This window comes from Malaclemys terrapin, chromosome 12 (assembly GCF_027887155.1).
Source record: "Malaclemys terrapin pileata isolate rMalTer1 chromosome 12, rMalTer1.hap1, whole genome shotgun sequence".
Lineage (NCBI taxonomy): Eukaryota > Metazoa > Chordata > Testudines > Emydidae > Malaclemys > Malaclemys terrapin.
Genome location: NC_071516.1, coordinates 14,203,960 through 14,231,724, shown reverse-complemented (window position 1 = coordinate 14,231,724; position 27,765 = coordinate 14,203,960). Strand labels below are relative to the sequence as shown.

The 27,765-nt window shown below is 44.0% G+C and overlaps 1 protein-coding gene across 4 annotated transcripts in view; it reads left to right on the top strand.

The window, feature by feature from the left end:
• The first annotated feature begins 214 nt into the window (after positions 1-214).
• Positions 215-27,765, top strand: part of DOK5 (docking protein 5) — a 94,727-nt gene continuing 67,176 nt past the window's right edge. For all 4 annotated transcript variants that reach the window (XM_054046504.1, XM_054046505.1, XM_054046502.1 and 1 more), the window contains exon 1: positions 215-677. In XM_054046504.1, coding sequence (XP_053902479.1) covers positions 612-677 — 66 coding nt within the window. In that variant the 5' untranslated portion in view covers positions 215-611. The remainder of the gene's footprint in view (positions 678-27,765) is intronic.

The window sequence follows — 27,765 nt, the reverse complement described above, 5'->3', positions numbered from 1 at the left end:
AGACTTAATAAGGGTGAAGATAGGTAGTGAAGAAAATAAAAAGGACGAGTAAAAAGAACAGGCAGGAAAGCTAAGTCAGTCCAGAGTGTGTGTATGTATTTAAAGGGGCTGGGCAGAACATGTAGGGAACAGGAGACAGAGAGCAACTCACAAAGCAGCAACGTTTTTCAGCCAGCCCTATTCCACCAGGCTTTCTCTCACCCCCGCTCTCATTGTCTCTCTTGCATCGACCATAATTCTCCCTGGGATCCCCCCCCGCAACTTTCCGGTGCTTCCCCCTGTGAACAGCCAGGACTGCTGCTTCTCCAGGTGCAGCCCCTGCTAGGTGCGCTGGCCCGGGGGCTTTCTGCCCCGGTGGGGAGGAAGGCAGAGGGCGGATCCCGCTGTTCTGCAAGAGGAGAGGAGCTGAGCTGAGCTCATTCCAGCCGGCAGCGCCGTCAGCTGATGCAGAGGGGGTCCTCTAGCCTCTTCCCCCCTCTCCCAAGTGGATTAAAACTCTTGCCGCTGAGTTTCTGGGTCAGGAGGATTATTCCAGGGGATGTGGGCTTGGTGAATCATTTCAGCCACAGACTGGATTCAACTTGGGCCAGCGGCTCCTCCCCACTAAAAGGATGGCTTCCAATTTTAATGACATAGTGAAGCAAGGGTATGTAAAGATTAGGAGCAGACGTTTAGGTGTAAGTATTTGTGCTTTCCCTTCCTGTTTGTTTGTTCTTTTTCTCTTTTGGTGGTTCAGGGTGACATGCCTTAGCATTCTCGTGGGCCAGGGCTGGAGACAGCATGCGCGAGGGCTCCGATTGTTATTTCTTTTGCGAACTGCTCGGTGGCTGTCTCAGGGGGAAAACAAAAAAAAATGTTGCCTTCAGCTCCCAATCCAGATCGCTACTGTGTCATTTGCACACTACAAATATAGAAACAGCTTGAGGTGCAGCGCAATAGGCTGCTTGCTGAACAGATGCACTTTGGTTTTGGGGAAAGGGCAGACCAGAACTTGGACTCTGTTCTGCTTAGGAACACAAGCAAGATCTCCATTGCCAAAGGGCTCTAGTTCACTCAACTTTGCAGTTGAGCTGCAAGCCTTTTGGTGACAGGGACGGTGGATCAGAGTCTGACAGTAACATGCAGCTACAAAAGAATCTGAACTGGGAAGATAGCTTCTGAAATGGGGGTGGGGTTGGCTTTTGGTGGCGTCTTTTAAAACAGATGTATGTTTGGGGGAGTTGTTGAGAATCACTGGGGGCAGGGGTATTAACTAAAACTTTCTCTAGGATGCTATCGGAAGGCCTGTGTGACTGATTTTTAGAGCTTGTGTACAGGGAGAAACTCAGAAAATGTAATCCTAATTAACTAAAGGTGTGAATTTAGTGGATTAGTTAACTCCCATTAAACCCTTGTGTGGATGCTCTTACTCAGAATTAAAGTGGCCTTAATGATTAATAAACTGAATTAAGGCCACTTTAATTCTGAGAAAGAGCATCCACACACAGGTTTACTAAGCCACTTTAAATTCACCCCCTTAGTTAATTAATTTCCCTGAATGTCCCCATGTAGACAAGACCTTACTTCCTGCAATGCAAACTTGTGCCTTTTGAATTCAGTAACATTTGTGGCTGTCAAAACCATTCATCTCACCTGGGATTGCAATTGCAGCTGTGTTGATGCCACATGCACTGGGTATTCCTACCGACTGACCATTTGCACATTAAAAGTTTGCATTTGTGATTTAAAAGCTCAGGTATGGTGGGGAGGGAGATTTGTACTAGTCTTAAAACACTCTCACTGAGTTGGGGGGTGCACAATAGTTTTATACTTTCTGATATTTTTTTCTTCTGTCTGCCCTTTCCTTTTCTTTTGCAAATATGCATTTGGTTACTATTGTGAAATGTTTATGGATTTAAATGTGGGTGTGATGCATATAATGTAAGCAGGCCAATTCCTTATGGAACATCTTTTGGCTTTCATTCTCCTCTTATGTGATTAATTCCCATTAGTAGTATTGAGAATACGGTGTTGCTGTCTCTCTTCTGGGTATCAAAGAATGGCAAGCTACCTAAAAGCTGCAGTTAATCAGCCTTTCAGGCTGCAAAGCATACTTCTTATTGTATAAAATATGCACCTAGTTAGAAGGTGGTTCAAGGTGGGGAGTGGGAGGGTTCTGAGAATAGATTTTTCTTTTGGACGTACTTACCCTTTTGTTATGAGAAGTTTAGAATGCCTTCTGGTTTTTGTTGTATGCCAATATGAACAGCCCTTGCATTATTAATTCAGTGACTCCGAATCGTTCATAGTTTGAAGCTTTACACTGAGGTTTATCACATGGGAATTTATTTGAAAGATTCTGTGGATATCTAAAAGTTTTTGCTGGTTTATTACAGTTATGATCTTTTGGATCTATATTTACTTGGTATATAAATAGTGTTACAGAAAAACAGACACTCAAGGAAGTATAAAAGGAGAACTTTCCATAAGTGGTGCATGGAGTTTGTACAGTGCAGTCTTCTGACAGCTAAAATATGATACTGCTTGTAATTTTCTCATGTTGATGGAATCTGCACAGTCTGTATAATTAGTCTTGGAAGGATTAGCTTTTTATCAGTGAATGTTGGTAAACATTGATTTCACTGTACACACACATCAATACAAATATTTATATCAATAATTGAAATTTGCAGGTAGCAAAGTAAGAAAAGTACTGCTTAAGAGCTTATTAGTTTGATTTAAGGATATTTACTTTGTACATTTTGATATGTGATATATCAATTTGTGCTTTACCAGTGATAAAGCTATAACTTTTTGAATCTCAACATCTACTGTCATAAAAAAATTCTGACACCTTCTCATCCCATAATTCCCCCCAACTGCAGAAAATTCAAATTGATAACAAAAAAAATTCAAAATAAATATAGGTATTATCCATTGAAATTAAAAATCTAATTCTGCCAAGTATATGTATAATATATACAGTAGGCATGACCCTTCAAATAGAAAAATTTAATTTTGAGCATTCTCTGATGATGTTCTCTCTAAACCAGAGGAAGAGAGGTCTTACTTTTGGACGTACACATGAGCAGAGTTCTGTCAAAAAATTCCTGTCCTGCTTGCTTTTTGTGCTTTGCTGCCCTTCAACCTATTAGTGTTCTGCATCTGGCTCTCCTGCTGCAGATATTTGGTCCTAGATGCATTCAGACTGGGCCTGCTGGTGAGACAGACGTTCCCCTGTGTACTTTGAGAATCTTGCTTTGGGGCCTCTGGCTCTGAGCAGCTTGTTAGCTAAGGGGAAGCACCAGCAGTTTGGCATTCAAAAGCTGCCTACCAGTGTAAACTTTGCTGCCCACAAGGTTAATCAGCAGCCGAGTGGTGGCTTTGAGAATGTATGTGGCACCTAAATGGTGGATTTAGGCACCTAAAAGAGCAGATGAGCCCAGATCCTTAGCTACCTGTATGACTGGGGCAGGTCATGCAGGAGGTCTGTGGTGGAAGCAGGGACTTGAACCTAGGTCTTCAGACATCTGGGCTAGTGTCCTGACCATGGGACAATCCTTCCTCCTAGATGAGGATACAGTACATCAAATTATCACTTTCCATATATTGTGGGATGTAGCGGGCAATCCCTCTAACCTTGTCATAGTGAAAACTGTAAATACAAGCTGCTCAGTACTCACAACTGGGTCCAGATTTCCATTTCCATATCATTTAGGTGTCTACGCAGGAGCTTGAGCTCTTTGAAAATCTGGCCCATAAGTAACTTGGCACACTTTGTGGGAAGTCGCATTAAGTTCAGTGTGACTACTCATGTGCCCAACTATCGATAGGATTGTGGCCTTAGTTTGCTGTATTTTAGAGAAAGACACAATCTAGATGAATAAGAGCCTCTTCTCTTCTTTCCATATGTTTAGGGTTATGATATAGGTCTTATAGTTCACCCAAGCATGCCTTGCTGACAGCTGTGATTAAGCTAATTTGGAAGTGGGTGGTTACACAACAATATTATCCAATCCCACTTTATTTTGGTGATTTCTAGCTTGGTGTGTTGGACTACAGATGTATTTTCCTGATGTATTCTGGAGTTAGATACATTTAGATTGGAGAAGTAAAATATATCATGTCTTCACAATAATAAGTTACAAGTGCTATTTTTATGGATACAGGGTTGAGTTGTCAGGTGCTACTGTGTTCGAATCTTGACTCAGACGCTGAGTCTATGGTCTTGAGCAAGTTACTTCAACTTTCCATCTTGGTGAGTCTTTCTGGCTAAAGTAAGACTCTCATCCAGTTCGCCTTAGCAGAGGGTGGTGCTGGTTATATTGAGCCATGTGCAGGTTGAGGGGCAGGGCGGAGTGAGAGGTGAGCAAATACTGGTAAAATTCTTTAGTGGGGAAAACATCCTTGTTTTGTGAACCGCTGTCTGAGGATTCGTTCCAAAGTGGGAAGGATTCCATCACTCTGTGGTGAGATAGAAGATAGAGAATTGGTCTAATGTTTTTCTCAAAGAAACCTGGCATGTGTTTAATTCTGCGCCTAGTTTCTCCAGTGTAAATCTGGGCTAATTCCAGCCTGAGGAAAAATGGGAGCAGAGTTTTGACTGTACAACTTCTCTTAAGTTCTGACATTTCTAAGAGAGTGGGGTGAAGCTGATGCTTGTGTATGTGGTTCTTAAAGCTTGTTCAAGTAATTTTGTTTGAAAGCAAATAATTTATTCATAAAGCGAATCAGAGGACAAAATTCTGGAAAGCCAGTGTATACCTTGAAATCTAATTTGGGTCATTTATGGTTTTTTACATTGATTATCTAAAACCTGACAATTTACATTTATGTAATAAAGAATAGTTCCCATAGCAACATTTTTATCACATGCTTCCTCTGCAGAGCATAATATATTCCTAAGAAAACACAACATTCTCATCTCCCAGAGTCTTTCCATCCTTACGAAAAAAGTCCTCTAAACGATGACATACCTCCATCTCACATTCCAGTAAAACTGAAATACAGAAGGGGTTGCAGCTGGATTGTACTGCTGGTAATTTTTTAGTATGCACTACTTTAAGATTCATTTCATTCCACTGATCACCTGCTCTGTGTTAATGGACAGCAGTTGTTCCTTTGCATTGTGGTAATACTTACAAGTCCCAGTAATGGACCAGGACTCCAGTCCCTGTTTACAGTCTGTGTGATTCTCTGTGATTAATATACAACTAATCAAAAGCATTTGATCTGATTAAAGCAATGTTTGCAAGCAACAATCATACATTTGTGTCACAGTATAAAATGTGTGGGTCTTTTTAATCCAAAACAAAATATTGTGGGTGTGATGGGTTCCCCCTGGGGTGCCACTGGGGTACCACTGACCCCCTGACCTACCAGCCTGGGCTCCCTTTCACACTGTACTACTGTGATAAGCTGCAAAGCCCTCTGGCCTGCACTTTCACCAGCATTCATACAGGTAGAGACACCGCCAGCTGCAGTTACACACAGGCTCTCTAACCACCAGCTTCCCAGCCTAGGACCCCAGAGCAGTACCATCCTGCCCTGGTCAAATCTGACCAGTGAATGGGTTTAATACCTGGTCCGCCTCTCCCCCAATGTGAAGAGAACAATGCACACTTGTGGTAACCAAACAGAGATGTTCCCTAAGCACTCCAGTCAAAGCTCACTGGTTTAGATTAAAACAAAAATAAGTTTATTTACTCCAAATGATAGCTTTTAAGTTATTATAAGGGATAGCAAACAGATCAAAGCAGGTTACTTAGCAAATAAACAAAAACACAACCTAAGTTTAATATACTAGATAGACTGGATATGAATTAGCAGATTCTCACCCTGGGAAATGATACAAGCAGGCTGCAGATTCTTAAGGCACAAGCTGCATTAGCTTTACAGTTTGGGTTTCTCAGGTCTTCATTCACATGCTAGAAATCCCTTTAGCCTGGGTCCAGCACTTCCCCCAGTTCAGTCTTTGTTCCTCAGGTGTTTCCAGGAGTCTTTGCATTTGCTCCAATCCCTCAGACAGAGACAAACACCTACAAGATCTCTATAGCATTCTTAAAACTACAGTACCCACCTGATGAAGTGAAAAAACAGATTGACAGAGCCAGAAGAGTACCCAGAAGTCACCTACTACAAGACAGGCCCAGCAAAGAAAATAACAGAATGCCACTAGCCATTATCTTCAGCCCCCAACTAAAACCTCTCCAGCGAATCATCAAAGATCTACAACCTATCCTGAAAGATGATCCCTCAGTCTCACGATCTTGGGAGACAGACCTGTCCTCGCTTACAGACAGCCCCCCAACCTGAAGCAAATACTCACCAGCAACCACACACCACAGAACAAAAACACTAACCCAGGAACCTATTCTTGCAACCAATCCCGATGCCAACTCTGTCCACATATCTATTCAAGTGACACCATCATAGGACCTAATCACATCAGCCACACCATCAGGGGCTCATTCACCTGCACATCTACCAATATGATGTATGCCTTTATGTGTCAGCAATGCCCCTCTGCCATGTACATTGGCCAAACCGGACAGTCTCTACACAAAAGAATAAATGGACAGAAATCTGACATCGGGAATCATAACATTCAAAAAACAGTAGGAGGACACTTCAACCTCTCTGGCCATTCAGTAACAGATTTAAAGGTGGCAATTTTGCAACAGAAAAGCTTCAGAAACCGACTCCAACAAGAAACAGCTGAACTTGAATTGATATGCAAACTAGATACTATCAATTTAGGATTAAATAGAGACTGGGAATGGCTGAGCCATTACACACATTGAATCTATTTCCCCCATATTAAGTATCCTCACAGCTTCTTGTCAAACTGTCTTAAATGGGCTATCTTGATTATCACTACAAAAGTTTTTTTTCTCCTGCTGACAACAGTTCATCTTAATTAATTAGCCTCTTAGAGTTGGTTGGACAACTCCCACTTTTTCATGTTCTCTGTATGTGTATATATATCTCCTCACTATATGTTCCATTCTATGCATCTGATGAAGTGGGCTGTAGCCCACGAAAGCTTATGCTCAAATAAATTTGTTAGTCTCTAAGGTGCCACAAATACTCCTGATCCCTGTCTTATATAGCTTTTGCATATGGCGGGAACTCTTGTTCCAAAACTTGATTCCCAGACTAGTTTGCGGGAAAAATATTGACATCCCAAAATGGAATCCAGCGTCATGTGGCCTCGTCATATGTCCTTGTAGAGTCATAGCAGCCATCACTCTCAGGCTGTCTGTAGTGTTCTCAGGAAGGTTCACAGGTGGGAGATAAGCTTCTCTTAGGACCTATTGTTTTTTCTAATGGCCCATTTCCCTGAATAGGCCCTTCCCTACCCACTATCTAGTGGGCGTTACCCAAGTGTAACTACATTTGAAGTACAGATACTGTACATAGTCAATATTGATAACTTCAGATACAAAAATGATACATGCATACAAATAGGATAATCATACTCGGCAAACCTTAACTTTTTTCCAATGACCGCTCACATGACTTATCTTGCATGAACTACATCATAATTATTCTATAATCATATCGTAATAATATTACTATGAAGACTATGGGGTGCAGTGTCACAGTGGGATGCTGTCTCATTAAATAAGGCCTTGTGGTCCTTTACTCCTTGAAATGTAGGTGGTCATCCTACTGCTTGGAGACGTACATTCAAATTACCATATCAGATTGGACCAGCAGTCCATAAAGTCTGGCATTTAATATAAATAATTGATCATGACAAAAGCAGATCTTTGTGAAATAAGATACCTTTTGTACTTGGGCGACATGAGAAATACAGGAGCTGCCAGTCAGGTTACACTGAAACTGATCTTGCCCTCTCATTTATCCTTCTGAAAAAAATATTCCTGTCTTGCCACTGAATAAGTCAAACCAGAAAAAAAATAATGAAAACTTTTCAGGTTTTTTTGACTGGATGTAGACCTGACCAATGGCTCAACTTTTTTTGAAATACACTTCTACCCCGATATAACGCGACCCGATATAACACGAATTCGGATATAATGCGGTAAAGCAGTGTCCAGGTGGGCGGGGCTGCGCACTCTGGTGGATCAAAGCAAGTTCGATATAACACGGTTTCACCTATAACGCAGTAAGATTTTTTTGGCTCCTGAGGACAGCGTTATATCGCGGTAGAGATGTATTAAAAGTAATCTTTTAAATATTAATAATGGTTGGGACTTTATTGCCATTGACTTTTTTAACATGTAAGATGCTCAGGTTTAGCAGTGATAGACCGCAGTGTAATTCTCTAAGATAGGATTGTAATATATAGCAAAGGCCAAGTCTTTATGTCAAGCTCTACTCAGTGTGGGGGTGGGGTGGGAGAAGTGACTATAAGCCACTTTTCTGCTCCCCTAATGCAGGTGATGGCTGGGGTCCAGAGCACCTGATCTTAAGGTGGCAGGAGCACTTCTCTAAGGATTGCTGGATCACAGGATGAACTTCATGTTTCTGGGGGGTAGAGAGTGGGTGGTGTAGAGCTAGCTAAGTCAGTTTTATGTCCCTCCAGGATTTTCACTGTACTAGGGAATTTCCATCTGCCTTATTGGGCATCTGTGCTGCTTGAGAAGCTAGCCCAAAGACTCCTTTGTTCAAGAGCCACATTAGTATCATGAAATATCAGAATTTATATACATTTGGTTGTTGGGTTGAGTGTTTGCTTTGGCTGTTGCCATTGGTTTCCCTTTGCCTTTAATCACTGGACAAGACTATATCCACTAATGAAGATACCCTATATTCATTCTACTTTTAACAGCTGCGTCGTGACCCTGAGAGACTGCTTGTGTTGGCTGCTGGTGGGTAGATGTGTAACTTGTCAATTCAGATTGTGTACTTCCCTGAATGTTGTGAGATTTTTAAACTGAACGGATTCTGTGACAACTCTAGACTCGCTTGATTTACAGTATCATAATGAAGGAAAATTTGCCCAGCTTAAAGACTAGTTGTCACTAGAGCTGTAGTAAAAATTAAAAATTATTAATCTTCTTTAAATATCATGGGAAATACTGTAGAGCACTTTCATATGCAAGATAAGAATGCCCATATGTTAGATGAGGATGTATTAGTGATGAAATTTGATTCTGAGAAAAAAACCTAGTTATTAAAACAGCTTTGACTGTCTCGTATATCTTGAGGCCAAACGTATATTAATTCAATTCTATAGCAGTATATACACAGACAATTGTGTCTGAATCACTTGCCATTCTAAATGCTTTGGTCATCTTTGCCATTCAGCCTAATGCATTTGCTTTGTAATGTTTCTTTAATGTCTACAAGAGAAGAGATTTTTGCTGGAAAATATATACAGTTCACTAATCAGCTACATGGTATGGTTGCAAGCCAAAGAACATCCTGCAATTGAAAATAATGTGTAGCATGGAAAATAATGTGTAGAAAACTACTACTGTAATATATGTAATGTCTGGTTTTAAAAAAATTCTTTTTTGCCTTGTATCGAACGGATATATGGAGATTACAGGGCAAAGCATCAAGTACCATAAACTGTCATAACTCCATTAAATCCAATGGATCTATGATACCTTACAGCAGCCGAGGATCTACACCTACAAATCTGTGTACTGGTGCACTTCATCCTATGATATGCCAAGACACGGCACTTAAGAAAACCAGCTGCTTATTCTCTTTAATGTGGGGTTTGTCGAGCAATAGGAACACAATCTGCTTCTTGTAGTTATGTCTTGGCACAAGTATTTACCTTGATCACACCTTCTTCCTGACTGCTCGGCAGACGTTTGTTCTGAGTCTTGTGAAATCTACCACCTCTGCACTTGCTAGGCCATTCGCTGAGCTGTTCTCACAGTTACCATGCACCTGTCTGTCCATATTTGTAATGGTTAAATCCAGAATCACTATATTCTGTTTGCATCTCACAGCTTTAGTCCCATCTGCTGAAGGGACGCCTTTGTTGTGTGAAGAAAGATCCACCTTCCATATTGTTAGAAAGTGGATCCTTCTTTGGGAGTCTGGCTGAGATCCTCGGAAGTATTTAGGTGTCTAACCTCCATTGATCTCCTCCCATGTCACTGCCTTCCTGAACTAGAGCACTGGGGTAGCCAGTTGAGAGGTGGGATTGCCCTACAAACTACAGTTATAAGCAATCAGATGGCTTCATCTGTGACTCACTAACTGTGATGTCTGGAGACTAGCTCATAGAGATGAATACTGATAACTGTTCTTGCAGAAGGAACAGCCCCAATGTTTAGTCCACTTTTAAAATATCAGTTGTATAGTTTGTGATTCAGATCCAAAATTTAACTTCCCAAATAGGTTTTACTGTTTACCTAAACTTCAAAATGAATTACATACAGTTCCAATTACGAGGCTGGCCTTGTGTAGACACTTTGAACACAGCCTTCAGGCACCTAAATATATAAGTGGCTAGGCCTTCAAAGGAAGTCAGCATCCTGCAGCTCCCATCCTTGTCCATAGGAGCTGCTGGGTGTTGAACGCTCTTGGAAAATCTGGCCACTTCATTTGGGTGCCTAAGGGGAAGCTGAGCTTTCGAAAAATCCTGGCTCAAGTATGGGTGCCCAACACTTTCAAAAGCTTGACTTATTAATGAAGAGGCTAGATCTCTCAATGCCCAGCAACTCTCATTGAGAACAAAGGGGACTGGGTAGATGGTAAACACTTGGGTGCCTAGGTGAGAGCTGTTGGGTACTTGGCTCTGTAGAAAATGTAGGCCATCTTGTTTTATTTTTGGCCAGGGGAGGGAGGTGGGCAAAAATTCCCATTGTTTCAGCTCCTTCAGTGACAACACTAGAGTAAAAAAGGCTCCTCTGGTGCAATTATCTTAATCATCACGTACCCTAATCTGGATCAGAACAAGTCTAAACAAACATTGGGTGAAATCCTGGCTCCCAGTGATGTCCCAGTGTTAAAAATGCTGGGTGGTTGCAATAGTTTTTGTCTACACAATATCTCCCACTACCGTAGTCACTGGTGGAGATGCATCAATGGGAATTTTTTTGCTCCTAGTGCAGACAAGATCACTGAGGACTAAATTGGATCCATGCCTGGCTGTACTTTCCCTTTGTCAAAATAAGTGGACCATGTTCCTTCTGTTCTGGGAATTTGGTTTTCGAGTGAAATGAGGGTGGGGAGAGGGAAAGCTGATTTTCTTAACTGTCTATCACTTACTGATAGCTAATTTCTAGGAAGCATTTGTATAATAAGTGGAATAACATGAAATGCTCTGAATGCCAGATGTTTCCGGATTGATTAAAGATTCAAAAGGAAGAGGAGTTCCCCAGGCTTCTGGACTGTTTAACTAGATTGATGTGTTACCCACAGGATTACAGATTCTTCTTTTATCAGACTTGCATGGTACTGTGAGGCTAATGTCATCTTAAAAAAGCAACACAAAAATGTCACCTAAAAACTGACAGATGTGTATTTTTAGCATGTGCTAATTGACCGTGTTGAACCTGGAATTTACGAACAAATCTCAGCCACACGGGCTAAATGCTAGATTTAAAAAATGTGGGCTGTACAACAATTTCATTTTACTATGAACCACTTAGAAAATAAATTGTCACTGTTGTTGCTATTTAGTTCTTAGATTGCACTAGAGCTAGCGAGGAAACATTTTTGTTCCAATTAAAAAAAATGGATGGATCTCAACATTTTATATCCGCAGTCTTGGGGTTTTCATGAAAGATCCAAAAACGTGAAGGGGTGGTGGTGGTGGAGACAGACGGTTTTTAAGCTGAAATTTTTCAGTTATCAGACTGAAATTTGCGGGTTTCCGTTTTTTGACACCGTTAAAATTTCTCAAATAGAGAGCTCCTTTTTAATTGGGGGGGGGGAACATTATTCTTTTGGGGATTTTTTTTTTTTTTTTCCAAATGAAATTTTTTGACCAGTTCTGTGTGGTGCACTTTGTGTCGTTAGCATCTTACGAAAAATAGGCCCGAATCCTGCAAGTTCTGTGTGAGTGGACTCCTGTGTAATGGGGAACAAAATGCAAGTTTGGGGTCATAGTGTAAGAAAATTCATGCCCTCACACTCATATCAGATAGTTATGACTTAAACTTTAAGATGTGAAGACTGAATCAAAGGAGATGAGTGCTGGAAAAGCTAAGAACCTCAACCTGCAATATGTTAAATTGTTGAATGATCATATTTTTAGCAAATTATAAAATGTAAGTGTTGGAACAAATCGACAGCTATCGGGGATTTTGTGCCACTTAGTACGTCCCAGTGACAGCAGGGGTAGAACGCAGAACTTTGTGCTCTAAAATCAGAGGCCTCCAACCATTTAACCCTCCTCCATATTCATGGAGTAATGTTGTACCCTGTGAGTGTATATATGTTCTGATAACTCATGAACTAGTGGCCATCCATCTATGCTGTTTTAGGACATTGTCACCTAGGCACATGTACACAACTCAGCCCAAAAAGGAAATAGCATGAAAAATATTTTTTCTGTATCAAAAAAGTATATGGGGGTACAAAGTGCAACATATTTGGGGTACATATCTTGTATTTTTAGTAGTTCTGTTTACATGTTTGCTTCTAGTCAGAGTATCTCGTGTTGCAATAGTGATAACTATGTATCCTTCACTAAACAAGCTGTTTGTTTGACATAAATGTAGTTTGTGCATGCTAATAGATAATGCATTTGTAGGGTAATGTTGTACCCCATGAGCATACACGTTGTGATAACTCATGAACTAGTAAAAAGCAACAGAGGGTCCTGTGGCACCTTTAAGACTAACAGAAGTATTGGGAGCATAAGCTTTCGTGGGTAAGAACCTCACTTCTTCAGATGCAAGTTCTTACCCACAAAAGTTTATGCTCCCAATACTTCTGTTAGTCTTAAAGGTGCCACAGGACCCTCTGTTGCTTTTTACAGATTCAGACTAACACGGCTACCCCTCAGATCATGAACTAGTGTCCATCCACCTATGCTGTTTTAGGACATTGCTTGTGCTTATTGATGATGGTGCATTGCAGTGCAAGTGGTGGCTTCATACAGTCACCTTAAGGTTGAAGATACTCCAAGGAGATGTGGAAATTGCATCTAGGCACACCCAGAATGAGAGTCCTGCTAGTTCTTTCAATTTGCTAGTTAAATTCATTTTTTTGCTCAGAACAGTTTTTTTAAATATTTGAAGTTTCTGAATGCATTTGGGGTACAAACGTCCCTCATGACACAGTTAATGTAAATTTTTTCTAGACCATGAATGAAAATTAAACTGAAGGAAATCTCCTTTTGTGGATAGTGGTATAAATCCTATGGCACAGCTAAGCAGGGTTGATTCCATTTGGTAAAGGGTGGTGGGTAGGCATGCACACTAGCCAGTTCATTCCAATATTGCTCTAGGACAGGGGTAGGCAACCTATGGCACGCGTGCCAAAGGCGGCACATGAGTTGATTTTCAGTGGAACTCACACTGCCTGGGTCCTGACCACCGGTCCGGGGGGCTCTGCATTTTAATTTAATTTTAAATGAAGCTTCTTAAACATGTTAAAAACCTTATTTACTTTACATACAACAATAGTTTAGTTCTATATTATAGACTTATAGAAAGAGACCTTCTAAAAACGTTAAAATGTATTACTGGCATGCGAAACCTTAAATTTGAGTGAATAAATGAAGACTCGGCACACCACTTCTGAAAGGTTGCTGACCCCTGCTCTAGGACATTGTTAGGGTGGCTTATTTGGAGATTAAGAGGACAGTAATTATGTGACTGCCAACATGAGGAATTGATCAGGGGCCTTCAGAACTAAAACAAGGCACTGCCACAGATTGAGATGAAGGCAGCCTTGCCATGTGAGAGCTGTAACAATCTCATATCATCTGTGGACTGGAGACAGAGTAGGACAACACCCTGACCACTGGGTTACAGTTGCAAATTGATGATTAAATTACGTTTTATGACATAAATTAGTAGGATGGTATTTTGTTTACAACCTCAAGCACTGGCCGTGTGAGTTATTTAGGGTTTTTGTTTGCAGGAGTTCAGGGGAACTGTTTCTCTTCACATGGTTTTCACCACATGATTTTTCAGTTTGCAATTTAAAATTATTACCCCAAACTAAATTAATGATTTCAAGAGGAAGCTATGTGAAACTTAAATTATGAGTCTAGATGGATGTGACCATGTCCACTCAAAATTTGACCTGGGTACATTTGAGGTTTACATAGTTCAGGAGTTTTCAGAGTGTAATGAAACCTTAATGAGGTGAATTGCACCTAGTTCCCAGTTCCGTTAAAATTTCATAGCTTCTCCAGATCACTAGTTTTGAGCCTCCTAATGTCATGCATGGTTATGCTGTTAATTTGTAAGGTAGCGGTTACCAGTAGTAGCATCTGAAATGCTGATTGTAAAGAAAGATAAAAGATTTTGGTGATAACATCATAAGCAAAGGATGCTAAAAAAAGCTTCATGTTTGCCTGCTAAAATGTAGGAGATCTAAACAAACCTTCTTTATGAATGTCCTGAGGATTGTGTAGAAGACTTTTATGCTATGGTGCATGTTAAAAGCCAACAATGAAGCAGGTTTTGTTTTTTTGTTTTTGTTTTGTTTTTTTTAAGAATAGGAATTACTAATTTTTCTAGGTATTTTTCAGCACGTGTTTCAGACTGAGTTGAGTCCCCCATATTTCTCTGGGTTTTTATTGTTTTGATGTAAAATTGGCAGTAATTCCAAATGTTAGCTCTTCCTCATCCCCCACCCCCCAATAAACTAAAAAGACTCCCAAATGAAGTGGGAGAGTGTGTGTTAGCAGTATTTGGGGGAGAGACTGTCTGATTTTAAAAATCCCCAAACAAGAACACCTGATTACGGTGCTTTTAATCTCAGGGATTCAAAGCAACTCATGGTGCTCTGTGCAGCAGTGAATATATAATCAGTGATTGTGCATGATGTTTAATAACAATATTGATGGAGAATAATGGAATGGATGAAAATCTTTCATCTTCTTGCACTTCATCTTTGTACAAATGAGATAGTAAACAGTAGAAAATGGCCAAAGAAAACCACGCTCTGTTGTGAGCAAAGTTGATCCTTCCCGATCATGGAAAGCTACCAGCCAGTGTAACTAACCATTATATAGTCTAAGGTCAGGTCCTCAGCTGGTGTAAGTTGACATAGCTCCACTGAAGTCAATGGAACTATATCTCTATATACTCTAGACCTGCAAGCTATATATGTCTTTCAGTGCCAGTGAAACATCTTGGGGAAATAACAGATGGAGGGAGTACGATAACTAAGGCTGACATCTTGATTTTGTTTCTATTGTTTTAGATACATTATAAGAGTTGATGGACTAATTTTGTAATTTTTTTTTGCCTCAGTTCATCAAGTGCTGTCAGAAATATCACTGGAGTACCAGGCTATCAGTGAATTCGACTTTATTTCCTATACTGAAAGTAACATAATTTGTTTTAATTAAAAATATTGATGAGTAGAATGACTGCGGCATTTCTCTCCTAGTAACTTCACTACAGCAGATGAAATTGTCCCTTAACATGCTAGGTAATGTTCATCTGGGGAACAATACAATCTCCATTGTCAGCAAAGGAAAAATTAGTTTTAGTGCTCTCACTTATTTAGGTAAAGCATCTGTAAGAAGCAAAGGATAAAGTGAGCTGAAAATTGATTGTACTGAAATAATTAATGCCTGTATTTTGGGTGCTGTTGAACTGCACTTACAGTACAATAGGAACCAAAGGCACTTCTTGCCACACTGTGTTCACATGGCAAAGTACATGCTATTATTTTCCTCTGTTTAGCCAAATAATGCAATTTGTTGCATGATGTGAAGACACTTAATGAAGTAAGTGTTGTGCATATATGTCATAGTCTCTGGTCCTGATTCTAATCTCATACCCCTATAAATCAGGAGTAACTCCACAGAAGTCAACTGGTTTTAGGCTGGTGTAACTCCATCTAAATGTAATTGGAGTCAGGCCTGAAGCATCTAGTCCTGAAATACCTAAACTCCCTGGAACTACTTATGTCCTGGGAGGACTAACTCATTCTCCTAAATTGAGATGCATGTAGTTTACACTGTCTGGATATTTCAGATGAGACCTAAAAACTGAACCTTTTTGTAATAGTTCCCAAATTAGCTGCACCTCAGACCCCTTCGTGGTCACTTACCTTTTTCATGGTGGAATCCCACATTCTTCTCCCTCCCAGCTATGGTCCTAGGCAGTGGACTCCAGCAATTCACTGACATCCCTTCAGCAGGTCAAAGTTCAGATTAGCACCTGCAGTTTAGTGGGTTGGGTGCAATGTTAGGTTACCAGTGACCAGGAAGCTTTCATAAAGCAAAGTGAAGTTATCCAAAACAACAGCATTACAGGAGGGAAAAAAACACATCTTAAAAGCAATAAACAGCTTATACACACTTCTAGTTTACCAAATGGTCACCCATCTTCCACTGGTAGACTCTGGGAGACTTAGGATATGTTTACATTGCAATTAAACACCCACCACTGGCCCGTGTCAGCTGACTCAGGTTTTCAGGGCTTGGGCTGTGGGGCTATGAAGTTGCGTTGTTGATGTTCCGGGACCCTCTCAGGGGAAAGAGTCCCAGAGCCTGGGCTTCAGCCTGAGTCTGAACATCTACACTGCAGTTTTACAGCCCGCAGCCTGAGCTATGTAAGCGTGAGTTGGCTGAGGTGGGCCAGGTGTGGGTGTTTAATTGCAATGTAAACATATCCTTAAAATATGGCAGGGCTTGTATTTCATGTCTATTTACTCTTGGATGGAGTGTGAATGACCACCTCCCTAGCTCAGTGCTCTCACATATACAGTTTCAAGTACTTTGTCTTGGGCCTCTTAACCCAAGTCAAACATGTCTGTGTTTGTTTCCTCTGGGCTGGAGCAGGTGAATGGGGGATGACTTTAAAGACTTGTTACCTGCATTGTTTCAGAATTGATGATTTACATTAATAACTCACCCCTTGTCCCTGTGTTTGTTCCTGCAGGAAGCATCCTTTTTCTGACCTATTTAACCAGGAATACAATCACTAGCCAGCCCGTAGAGAGGGAGAACATTTAGACATATATCATTTATGAAGTGAATGCAGTTTTCATAGCATTGCATCTGTCACACCCTATTTAACCTGCCTGGACATTGAAAACTCCAAAGTATTGTTTGTAAATTGGCTTCTGCCTCTTTGGCCAAAATTTCTTCTCCTCGAGGTCTGTCTGGCTGCTACCCTCCTTGTTCCAGAAGTGGCTGGATTTCAATGCTGAGTAAAGGAGGTAGGCACCCAACTCCCATTTCAGTGTGATCTTGGAGCCTAAGGAAGTTAGACATCTTTGAAAATGCCACCCCAAATGCACTGGGGATATTTAGGGTGGAAGCTGCTGTGACACTGCAACCCATATTCTTCACAGTGATATGATTCACATACCATATAATGATATGATTATGGCATAATTCAAGATAGGTCATGTGAGATATCATTGGAAAGGTTATGATTTACTGAATATTGACTATAGATCTGTATTACAAATGTGTTTACACCTGGGGAACGCCCACTAGGCAAAAGATGCTCAGTCTAGATGGCTAGCTGGGAAGGGCCCATTCAGGTTGATGAGCCTTTAGGAGAAAACAATAGGTCTTGGAAGAAACTAATCTCCCACCAGGAAGCCTTTCTGAGGACACTGTACACAGGATCTGACTCATGACTGCTATGACACAACAGTGTCATGTGATCAGGTCACCTGGTGCTGGACTCCATCTTGGAATATCAGTGTTTTTCTACTGACTGGCATGGGAACCAAGCTTTTTTGAAACAAAGGGTTCCTGCCATATGCAAAAGCTATTTAAGGCATGAGAATGACATCATTGTGGTTCTTCACTGACTCCCCACCCCAAAGAGACTCTTAGAAACACCTGAGGAACAAGGACTGAACAGGGGTGGGGGGGTGGGGAGGGAGGGAGGAGTGCTGGAGCCAGGCTAAAGTGATTTTTAGCCTGTGAAAGTGATATGGGTTTTTTAAGCTGTAAACAAGTGCAGCTGGTCCCTTAAGAATCTCTGCAGCCTGCCTGAATCATTTGCTACTCGTATCCAATCTCTTTAGTATATTAAGCTTAGTTTGGGTGTTTTCTTTGTTTGCTAGGTATTCTGCTTTGCTCTGTTTGCTATCCCTTATAATCACGTAAAATCTATCTTTTGTACTTAATAATCTTATTTTTGCTTTGTCTAAAACCAGTGTGTGGGAGTCATAACTTGGAGCAGAAAGCTGTTGCATATCCTTCTCCATATTGAGGGAGGGACTGAATTTCATGAGCTTACACTGTACAGATACCTGTGTAGCGCAAGATGGTATAATTTTGGGTTTACACTCCAGAGGAGTGTGTGTGCCTTAGGAACTGGGAGGTACCCTAGGTGTGCCTTTCCATGCAGAGCTTATCACAGCATCTGTATGTCCTACAGCTGGGTGTGTCCCTACCTGTATGTGTGCTGGTAAAGTGCAGGCTGGAGCCTGGGAGAGGGCTTGGCAGGCTGGTCATAGCAGTACAGTGTAAGGCTGGTGGGTTGGGGGGCTCAGTGGTACCCCAGTTTCAGGTGACACCCCAGAGGGAACCCATCACAGGTGCTATATAAATACAGTATATCATCATTGCTTGTATGTATTGAAGCAGAGCATCCATTTGGACAGAATATGCACAAGGGTATGTGGAATCTAACTAGGGTGTCCCCGGCTCCCAAGGGTGGTATCACAGCTCAGAATGGAATGGATACTATGGCAGCACTGAATTATCTCCTTATAATTGTGATGCCAGTGGTAGAAATGGACACGTATTACTAGATCTCTGTGGTACTTCCATATTTGGGCTTTTCATACTGTATATGTCATTCTGCTGAGCCAGTAGTTGAATCTTTCCTTGGTCTGTCAAGGTGGCTGGTGTATGACTTCAACAGCCAGGGGATCAATGGGTAGGCTCGGTCCCCCAGGATCACTAATTGCATCAACGCCAGTAATCTGCTAGTTGGGAAAAGAAAGTCCCCGCTTATAGCTTTCTGCTCTTAAAGATGTGAGTGTCATGCCCCTTCTCAGACCAGCCAACATTGGTGTTGGTGAAGTGTCCCCTGTGATCCACCAATGCTTGTTTGGCTGTTGAAAGGTAGCTTGTTGTGGCAAGGTGGTCTGGTGCCAAAATAGGGATATGTGTGCAATCTATTGCTCCACTGCAGTTCGGGAACCCCATTGTTTAGGGTTACCATATTTCCACAATCAAAAAAGAGGACACTCTGGAGGGGGCGGGAAGCCCCACCCTAGCCCTGCCCCCACCCTGCCCCCATCCACTCCCTCCCACTTCCCACCCCCTGACTGCCCCCCTGAGAACTTCAACCCCCGTGCTTCTTGTCCCCTGACTGCCCCGACCCGTATCCACTCGCATGGGTGGCAGGGTTGTAGAAATTTTGGTGGTACCCAGAACCTCCCCCCCACCTGTCTAAGGCTCTGGGAGGGGGGTTGGGTTGGGGGAGGAAGTCTGGGGTGCAGGTCCTGGGATGGGGATTAGGATACAGGAGGGGTGCAGGCCCTGGGCTAGAGTTTGGGTGCTGGGTGCAGGCTCCGGGCTGGATTAGTGGGTGGGTGTGCAGGAGGGGGTGAGGGGTGCAGGCTCTGGGATGGAGTTTGGGGGTGGGAGGCGGTGCAAAGGGAGGGGGTGCAGGCTTTGGAAGGGAGTTTGAGGGCAGGAGGGAGTGTGTGGGAAGGGGGGAGGAGGTTTGGGAGGGAGCTTGGGGATAGGAGGGGATGCAGGGGTGAGGGCTATGGGTCTGAGGATGAGGGGCTCATGATGCAGGAGGGGACTCAGGGATGGAGCAGAGGATTAGGGTGTGGGGGGATGAGGGCTGGGACTGAGGGGTTTGGGGTGCTGGAGAGGCTCAGGGCTAGGGTGGAAGGGCAGGGTAAGGGCAGCCTGTCTTCTCATTAGTGCATGGGGGACGCTAGGACCCTGGGGCAGCAGACAGCAATTGCTGCTGCCTCTGGCAGTACAAGCAGGCAAGGGAGAGGCAGGCAGGGATCGGGGGCCCACAGAGGGGGAGGCCGCACGGCGGGGGGGTGGCAGGTGGAGGCCGGGGACCCATCCAACACTCCCCTGCTCCCTGACTGCCCCCCCCAGACTCCCCTTACCATTCTGGTTCCATGTGTAGGCAAAACACGCTGCCCGGTGGGTCGGTTTGTGTGTTACACAGGGCTGCAGACAGAGGGAGGGGGGAGCAGGGGAGGGCTCTGGTTACTGGAGGCCAATGGGAGTGGCTCAATCGGCCCAGCCGCCCAATCAGCAGCCACACTCTGCATGGGAGGGAGTGAGGGAGGGAGGCAAGGGAGAAAAAAACCCCGGACATTTTAACCTTGTTACCAATTCCTCCCGGACGGCTATTTAGAAACGCAAAAACCGGACATGTCCGGGGAAATACGGACGGATGGTAACCCTACATTGCTGCAAATCCAAACACTATCTTCTCTAAATTGCTGAGAGTCACAGTTCTGCATAGCAGGAAACTATTAATGGCCCTGCACGCTTGCATGATGACAGCTCCTGCAGTGGATTTTCCAACTCCGAAATGGTTTCCCACTGACCAATAGCAATCCAACATTGCACATTTCCACAGTGCAATCACCACTTGCTTCTCCACTGTCAGAGCAGCTCTCATTTTGCTGTTCCTGTACTGGAGGATTGGGGTGGGCTCGAGACACAGATCCAAGAATGTGGCCTTGTGCATCAAAAGTTCTGCAGCTGCTGTTCATCATCTGAAACCTGCATTACAATGTGATCCCACAGCCTGTGCTCTTTTTTGTCAGGCCCAGAAGTGACACTCCACCATCTGCAGCTTGCCTACGAACACCAACATAAACCTTGAATAGGTTCTCGCTATGTCCCACAGCAATCTGTCCTGTAAGAAATCATCACATCTCCCATTGATCCAGTTCTTCTTATGGCTCTGCAAATAACAGAGGATTGCAAGTCCTGTGCTTGCAATGCTCATGATAATTGTGCAGAGCTGTGCAGGCTCCATGCTTCTTTCAGAGATGGCAGACAGTGAGGAGGGCTGTGTGGGTTCGTGGGATTTTTTTTTAAAAGTGCAAAATTATGGGATATAGATGACATCATGTGATGGAGACAGTTGCATGGTGGGAAATTGTTCCCAGTTAGGCCTGGTCTACACTAGGAGGTTATGTCGAATTTAGCAGCGTTAAATTGAATTAACCCTGCACCCGTCCACACAACGAAGCTATTTAGTTCAACAGAGAGGTCTTTTAAATTCGATTTCTGTACTCCTCCCCAACGAGGGGAGTAGCGCTAAATTCGACATGGCCATGTTGACTTAGGGGAGGTGTGGACGGAAATCGATGCTAATAGCTCTGGGAGCTATCCCATAGTGCACCACTCTGTTGACGCTCTGGACAGCAGTCCGAGCTCGGATGCTCTGACCAGCCACACAGGAAAAGCCCCGGGAAAATTTGAATTCCTTTTCCTGTCTGGGCATTTCCTGTTTGGACATTGTGGCGAGCTCAGCAGCACTGGCTTTCGGAGCTGCGATCGAAAAGACGGAATGCAAAGATCTACGAGAAGATCTCAAAAGCCATGACAGAGAGAGGATACAGCCGGGATGCAACGCAGTGCCGTGTGAAAATCAAGGAGCTGAGACAAGCGTACCAGAAGACCAAAGAGTCAAATGGACGCTCCGGATCCCATCCCCAGACATGCCATTTCTACGAGGCACTGCATTCCATCCTAGGTGCGGCTGCCACCACTACCCCACCACTGACCGTGGACTCTGAGGATGGGGGTCGACGGCCGCTTCCTCGGAGATGTTAGCAGACGGGGAAGATAAGGAAGGTGAGGAGGAGGACGAGGCAGTCGACAGCGCTTACAACGCTGATTTCCCAGACAGCCAGGATCTCTTCATCACCCTCACAGAGATCCCCTACCAACCGTCCCCAGGCGTTAACCCGGACCCTGAATCAGGGGAAGGATCAGTCGGTAAGTGTTTTAAACATGTAAACATTTATTTTGAACGGAACAGAACAGGGTTTATCATGATTAGTTTGCCCTCGGCGCTCTATTTTTTAGTCCTTGCCAGTGCAGCTACTGGAAAAGAAGGTCTATATGTCCGGGGATAGAGCTGAAATCCTCATGGGACATCTCCATGAAGCTCTCCTGGAGGTAATTGGAAAGCCTTTGCATGAGGTTCCTGGGGAGAGCGGCCTTATTGTGTCCTCCATGGTAGGAAACTTTTCCTCGCCAGGCTATCATAAAGTACTCTGGGATCATTGCCTTGCAGAGCATGGCGGCATACGGCCCTGGTTTTTGCTGGCTTTCACGCAGCATGCGTTCTTTCTTGGTCTCAGAAATCCTCAGCAGAGTGATGTCGCTCATGGTAACCTGCTTAGAATTAGGGGAATGTTACTATTGGGACTGCTTGCCTGTTCCTTTACAGAACTGTCACCAGCGGTTTACAGCCACGTGGTGGAGGCGGGATGGGGCAGCATACAGGGATCTTTCCCGGTGACAGCCGCGAGGGGGTGGGACAGGGGCAGAGTTCATGCTTGCCGGATTGCCGGCAGCAGGAACTGGCCAACGATAGGAGAACTGCTTTGAACGTGAAAGGAGGGCACTGCTATAATTTAAGTTTTAAGCAGCCAAAAGTCTACGGCTTACCATGTCAGTCTGCTACCCAAATTCCGCTGTCCTGCCCCGCTTGTCTGATCTCCACTGCAAGGCCCCAGGCACTGAATGCGAAGGCCGAAAATTTGACCTTGTCCTGAGTGCGCATGTGATAGGTGCTGTGCATGGTATTGTTCACAGAGAAAGACTATGTTCATTGTTCACAAAAAATTATCTTTGAGGAATTCACTCCCTTTTTCCCATCCCACAGCTGCGACTGTCTCCGGACCTACCTTGGCATCACCCTCCCAGAGGCTGGTGCAGATTAGGCGGAGAAAGAAAAGGACACGGGACGACATGTTCTCAGAACCTATGGGCTGCTCCCGAGCCGATGCGGCCCAGCAGACCCTGTGGAGGGAGAACATGTCGCAATACCAGCGAGCACACAGCGAACGGGAGGAGAGGTGGCGGCAGGAAGACCAGCAGGTGACTCAAACGCTGCCTGGACTAATGAGGGAGCAAACGGACATGCTCTGGCACCTTGTGGATGTTCTGCAGGACCGGAGGCAGGAGGACAGAGCCCCGCTGCAGTCTATCTCTAACCGCCCTCCCCGCCACAAACTCCCATACCCCTCTCACCCAAAGTCCCAAGAAGGAGGGGTGGCAGGGGTCGCGAAAACTGTCACTGCACCCCTGCAGACCACTCAAGTACCAGAAGGCTCTCATTCCCACCTCCCTTTACTTCCCACCTCACCCAAGCCCCCGTCCCAGTTTCATCCCCTAACTGTGTAGTTGCTAATAAAAGATACGTTTCTGTTAATTACTGTTTCCATCATGTTGTTTTAGGGGAGAGTGTGTTTGAAGGGGGGGGGGAAGGAGGTTGGTAATTGGAGAGGACAGTCACCTTTACCAGGGTACAGACACGGGGGCAGGTTCAGCAGAAGGTCACACACACATTATAGTCACTAGGCACCCTGGTCAGTCTGGGAGGTGGTTTTCATGTTCTGTGTGTGTGTGTGGGGGGGGCATGTGACTTTGTGGCGGGGGAGGGCGGATAGAGATCTTATGCATCGGTCCTTATCATGGATCACAGAGCCACACAGCAGGGGATCTGTAACCGTCCTCCCCCGCCACAAAGTCACATAGCCCCCACACACAGAGTCCGGAAAAGGAGGGGTGGCAGGCTCCGCTGAAACAACCAGTCCACCACTGCGGACCGCTCTAGGAGCAGGAGCCTGTCATTCCTCGAGTTTAGAAGCGTTCTTTCCATCACTATGCCCGCTCCCCACCATAGTCTGCATCCCAGTTTCAACACTTTACCGCGAAATCCGTAATAAAGAAAACGGTGTTCATTAACAAAGTTCCATTTATTTTATTTTTAAACGTGTGTTGGAAGCAGGGGGGGACGGGGTGAACGGGGTATGTAGCTGGAGAGGATAGCCAACAGTAAGTGGGTAAAGAAACAGGGGCAGGTTCAGCTTCTCTTTAAACAAACGTTATAGTCACAGGTTACCCTGCTCACTGAGGAACCTAGCTTTCAAAGCCTCCCAGATGCACAGCGCGTCCCGCTGGGCTCTTCTAATCGCACGGCTGTCTGGCTGGGCGTAATCAGCAGCCAGGCTATTCGCCTCAACCTCCCACCGCGCCATAAAGGTCTCCCCCTTGCTCTCACAGAGATTGTGGAGCACACAGCAAGCTGCTATAACAATGGGGATATTGGTTTCGCTGAGATCAGAGCGAGTCAGTAAGCTTCTCCATCTCCCCTTGAGACGTCCAAAAGCACACTCCACCACCATTCTGTACTTGCTCAGACGGTAGTTGAAGAGTTCTTTTTCAGTGTCCAGGGCACCTGTATAGGGCTTCATGAGCCAGGGCATTAGCGGGTCCCCGAGGATCACTATAGGCATCTCCACATCCCCAACAGTTATTTTCTGGTCCGGGAAGTAAATACCTTCCTGCAGCCGTCTAAACAGACCAGAGTTCCTGAAAACACGAGCGTCATGAACCTTGCCCGGCCATCCTATGTTGATGTTTGTAAAACGTCCCCTATGGTCCACCAGTGCTTGCAGCACCATTGAAAAGTAGCCCTTTCGGTTAATGTACTGGCTGGCCTGGTGGTCCGGTCCCAGGATAGGGATGTGAGTTCCATCTATAGCACCACCGCAGTTTGGGAATCCCATCGCGGCGAAGCCATCTATGATGACCTGGACGTTTTCAAGGGTCACTACCTTTGACAGCAGTAGCTCAACGATTGCGTTGGCTACTTGCATCACAGCAACTGCCACGGTAGATTTTCCGATGCCAAAGTGATTCGCAACTGACCGGTAGCTATCTGGCGTTGCAAGCTTCCAGAGGGCTATGGCCACTCGCTTCTGGACAGTCAGGGCTGCTCACATCCGGGTGTCCTTGCGCTTCAGGGCAGGGGACAGCAACTCACAAAGTTCCAGGAAAGTTCCCTTCCGTATACGAAAGTTTCGCAGCCACTGTGATTCATCCCAGACCTGCAGCACTATGCGGTCCCACCAGTCCGTGCTTGTTTCCCTGGTCCAGAATCGCCATTCCACAGCATCAACATGACCCATTGCCACCATGATGTTCACGACGCGGGGTCCCGTGCTTTGTGAGAGGTCTGTGCCACTCTCAGACTTCATGTCCTCACCGCGCTGCCGTAGCCTCCTCCCCCGATTTCTCAGCATCTGCCTCTGGAAAAGGTGGATGATAAGGTGCGAGATGTTGACAACGGCCATAACTGCAGCGATGGTCGCAGCGGGTTCCATGCTCACAGTGCTCTGGCGTCCGCGCTGTCACTCACCAGAAAAGTGCGTGAACTGATTGCCCGCCGGCGCTTTCAGGGAGGTAGGGCGGGAATGACGGTTGGATGACTACAGTTACCCAAAACCACCCTCAACACATTTTTTTCCCCAGCAGGCATTGGGGGCTCAACCCATAATTCCAATGGGCAGCGGGGACTGCGGGAACTGTGGGATAGCTGCCCACAGTGCACCGCTTCCAATGTCGATGCTTGCCCCATTAGTATGGACTCACAAAGTCAAATTACTGTCCTTAGTGTGGATACACACGTTCGACTTTGTAATATCGATTCCACATATTTGATTTAAGTACAATCGAACTACTCTCGTATTGTAGACATACCCTTAGATTTGTTTCTATCTTGCCATGCATTGCCAAAACTTCCCAAAAGATACTGTGCTGGATGGTGGCGGGTTGCACATTGGGGATACCTATCCATGGTCCACTACCCTGTGCATTGTCAACGGACAGCACTGATGTAAGAAGCTCAAGTACACACACAAGCAATACACTAACTGGCAGCTTTATGCCAACCTAACTTGCGTCAACCAAAGTTTATATTGTACATGTGGCCTTATGCTAGGATTACGCGCTAATAAGTATATTACCCTGTATTCCTCATGCATCCAAAATGCCAATGGATTCCACTGGCTCATTGATTTCCATGGGAGTTTTTATATATGCATGGGATGCAGGATCAAGATCACTGTAATCACACATGGACTCTACTGTGTGTCTTGGGTCCACTTGAACATCTCTTTGATTACTTTGGTAATTTAGAGCCCAGATGGAGCTATAACTCTTATGTCATTACATCAAAGTGCTAGAAAAAGGAAATCCATTTTGATAGTTGTGGGCTCTGCCTGGCAACAGAGCTGTGCCACAATCCATTAGTACGTCCAGTACTTCATGCCAAATGATCTCAATTACCATTCTGATTTTATTTGCTGTAAGGCAGAGCTAAAGTGCTTGTTAGTATGATTTAATGGACTATAATTCTGTCACTTTTAAAAAAGCAAAATGTTGTTGTTTGGGGTCAGCTTGCTGTGACTCACTTGATGCGTTATTTGCTATTTCATGAAAATAAATATCTTCCCTTGATTTGAGTCAGTCATAAATACAAGTGGGGGGGGCGGGGAGAGGGGGAGGGGACCATGACTCACTGTACAGCTGTGATAAGTCTGAATTGGAAAAAAATAGAAAAGTGAAAGGAAGTAGTTGGCAGGGTGTTTGCTTTGGGAGGTTGCTCCTGCCCTCATTGAAGTTACTGGCAAACCATCCAGTGATTTCAGTAGAAAGAGAATTGGACTTTAAAAGTGGACCATTATACTCATCATGTGCTAATAATACTTAGCTCTCCTATAGCATTTGTCATCCATGGATCTTGAAGGAATTTTCAGTGAGCATAAATATTGTTAGAATTTATCAGACTGGAAGGTGGAGACAGGTGAAGTGACTTGTCCAAGGTCATGTACCAGATGATTGGCAGAGATGAGAAAAGAGCATTAGTGTATTGACTTTCAGTCCAGTGTCCTGTCCATGGCACCTCATTGTCTAAGGAAATACACTGCAATAAGGAAAATATTAGTACTAACGTTAATTAAAGGTCTGAAATCAACCTAGATCCCTTTTCCCATGAAATCAACATCCTTGAATGCTGATAGTATTAGGTGTTAGTCAATGCCTATAGGCTTATATACACACACTACTTGAATAGGTACTATGCACATGGTATTAATAAAATATGTATTTGTTGGGTCACCAGGCTAAATTGTACTAGGCTTACTGTTGATCACTTTTGCTGAGGCATGATACCCCTGCGACATGTATTGCTCAGCACTTGGCCTTGGAAAATACAGAAACTGTCAAAAGCTAGATGGACAAGGTACAATGTGGAAATAAAGTAAGATATATGAATGCTTTGTATTAGAGAGTATCTTCGTGCTCCTTAATGTTTGGAATTTAATATTCAGAATGAGAGCAGGGGAAAGTTCCAGGAGGCCTCAAACTCAAAACTGGCACTAGCTAGCCAGCTAGTTAATCTTAGTGATGTGAACAGTGCTGTGTAAATTGTAAACAGTCGTACTGTAAAAGATCCCTAGTTTAAGGGGTCATTTGGGAAGCACATCTTCTGTGTGAGGTGAACTGAACACACTGCGAGCGTTCGCTTCCTGGGAAGGACTGGTGATGTATCAACTCTTTCTTTCCTGTACGTATTGCTTTGTCTGAGCTTGGTTATTTGATCTCTTGAAGATTCTTAATATCGAACTGCAAGAATAGTCAATTATTTGGTTGTACCTTTTTAGTTAGGG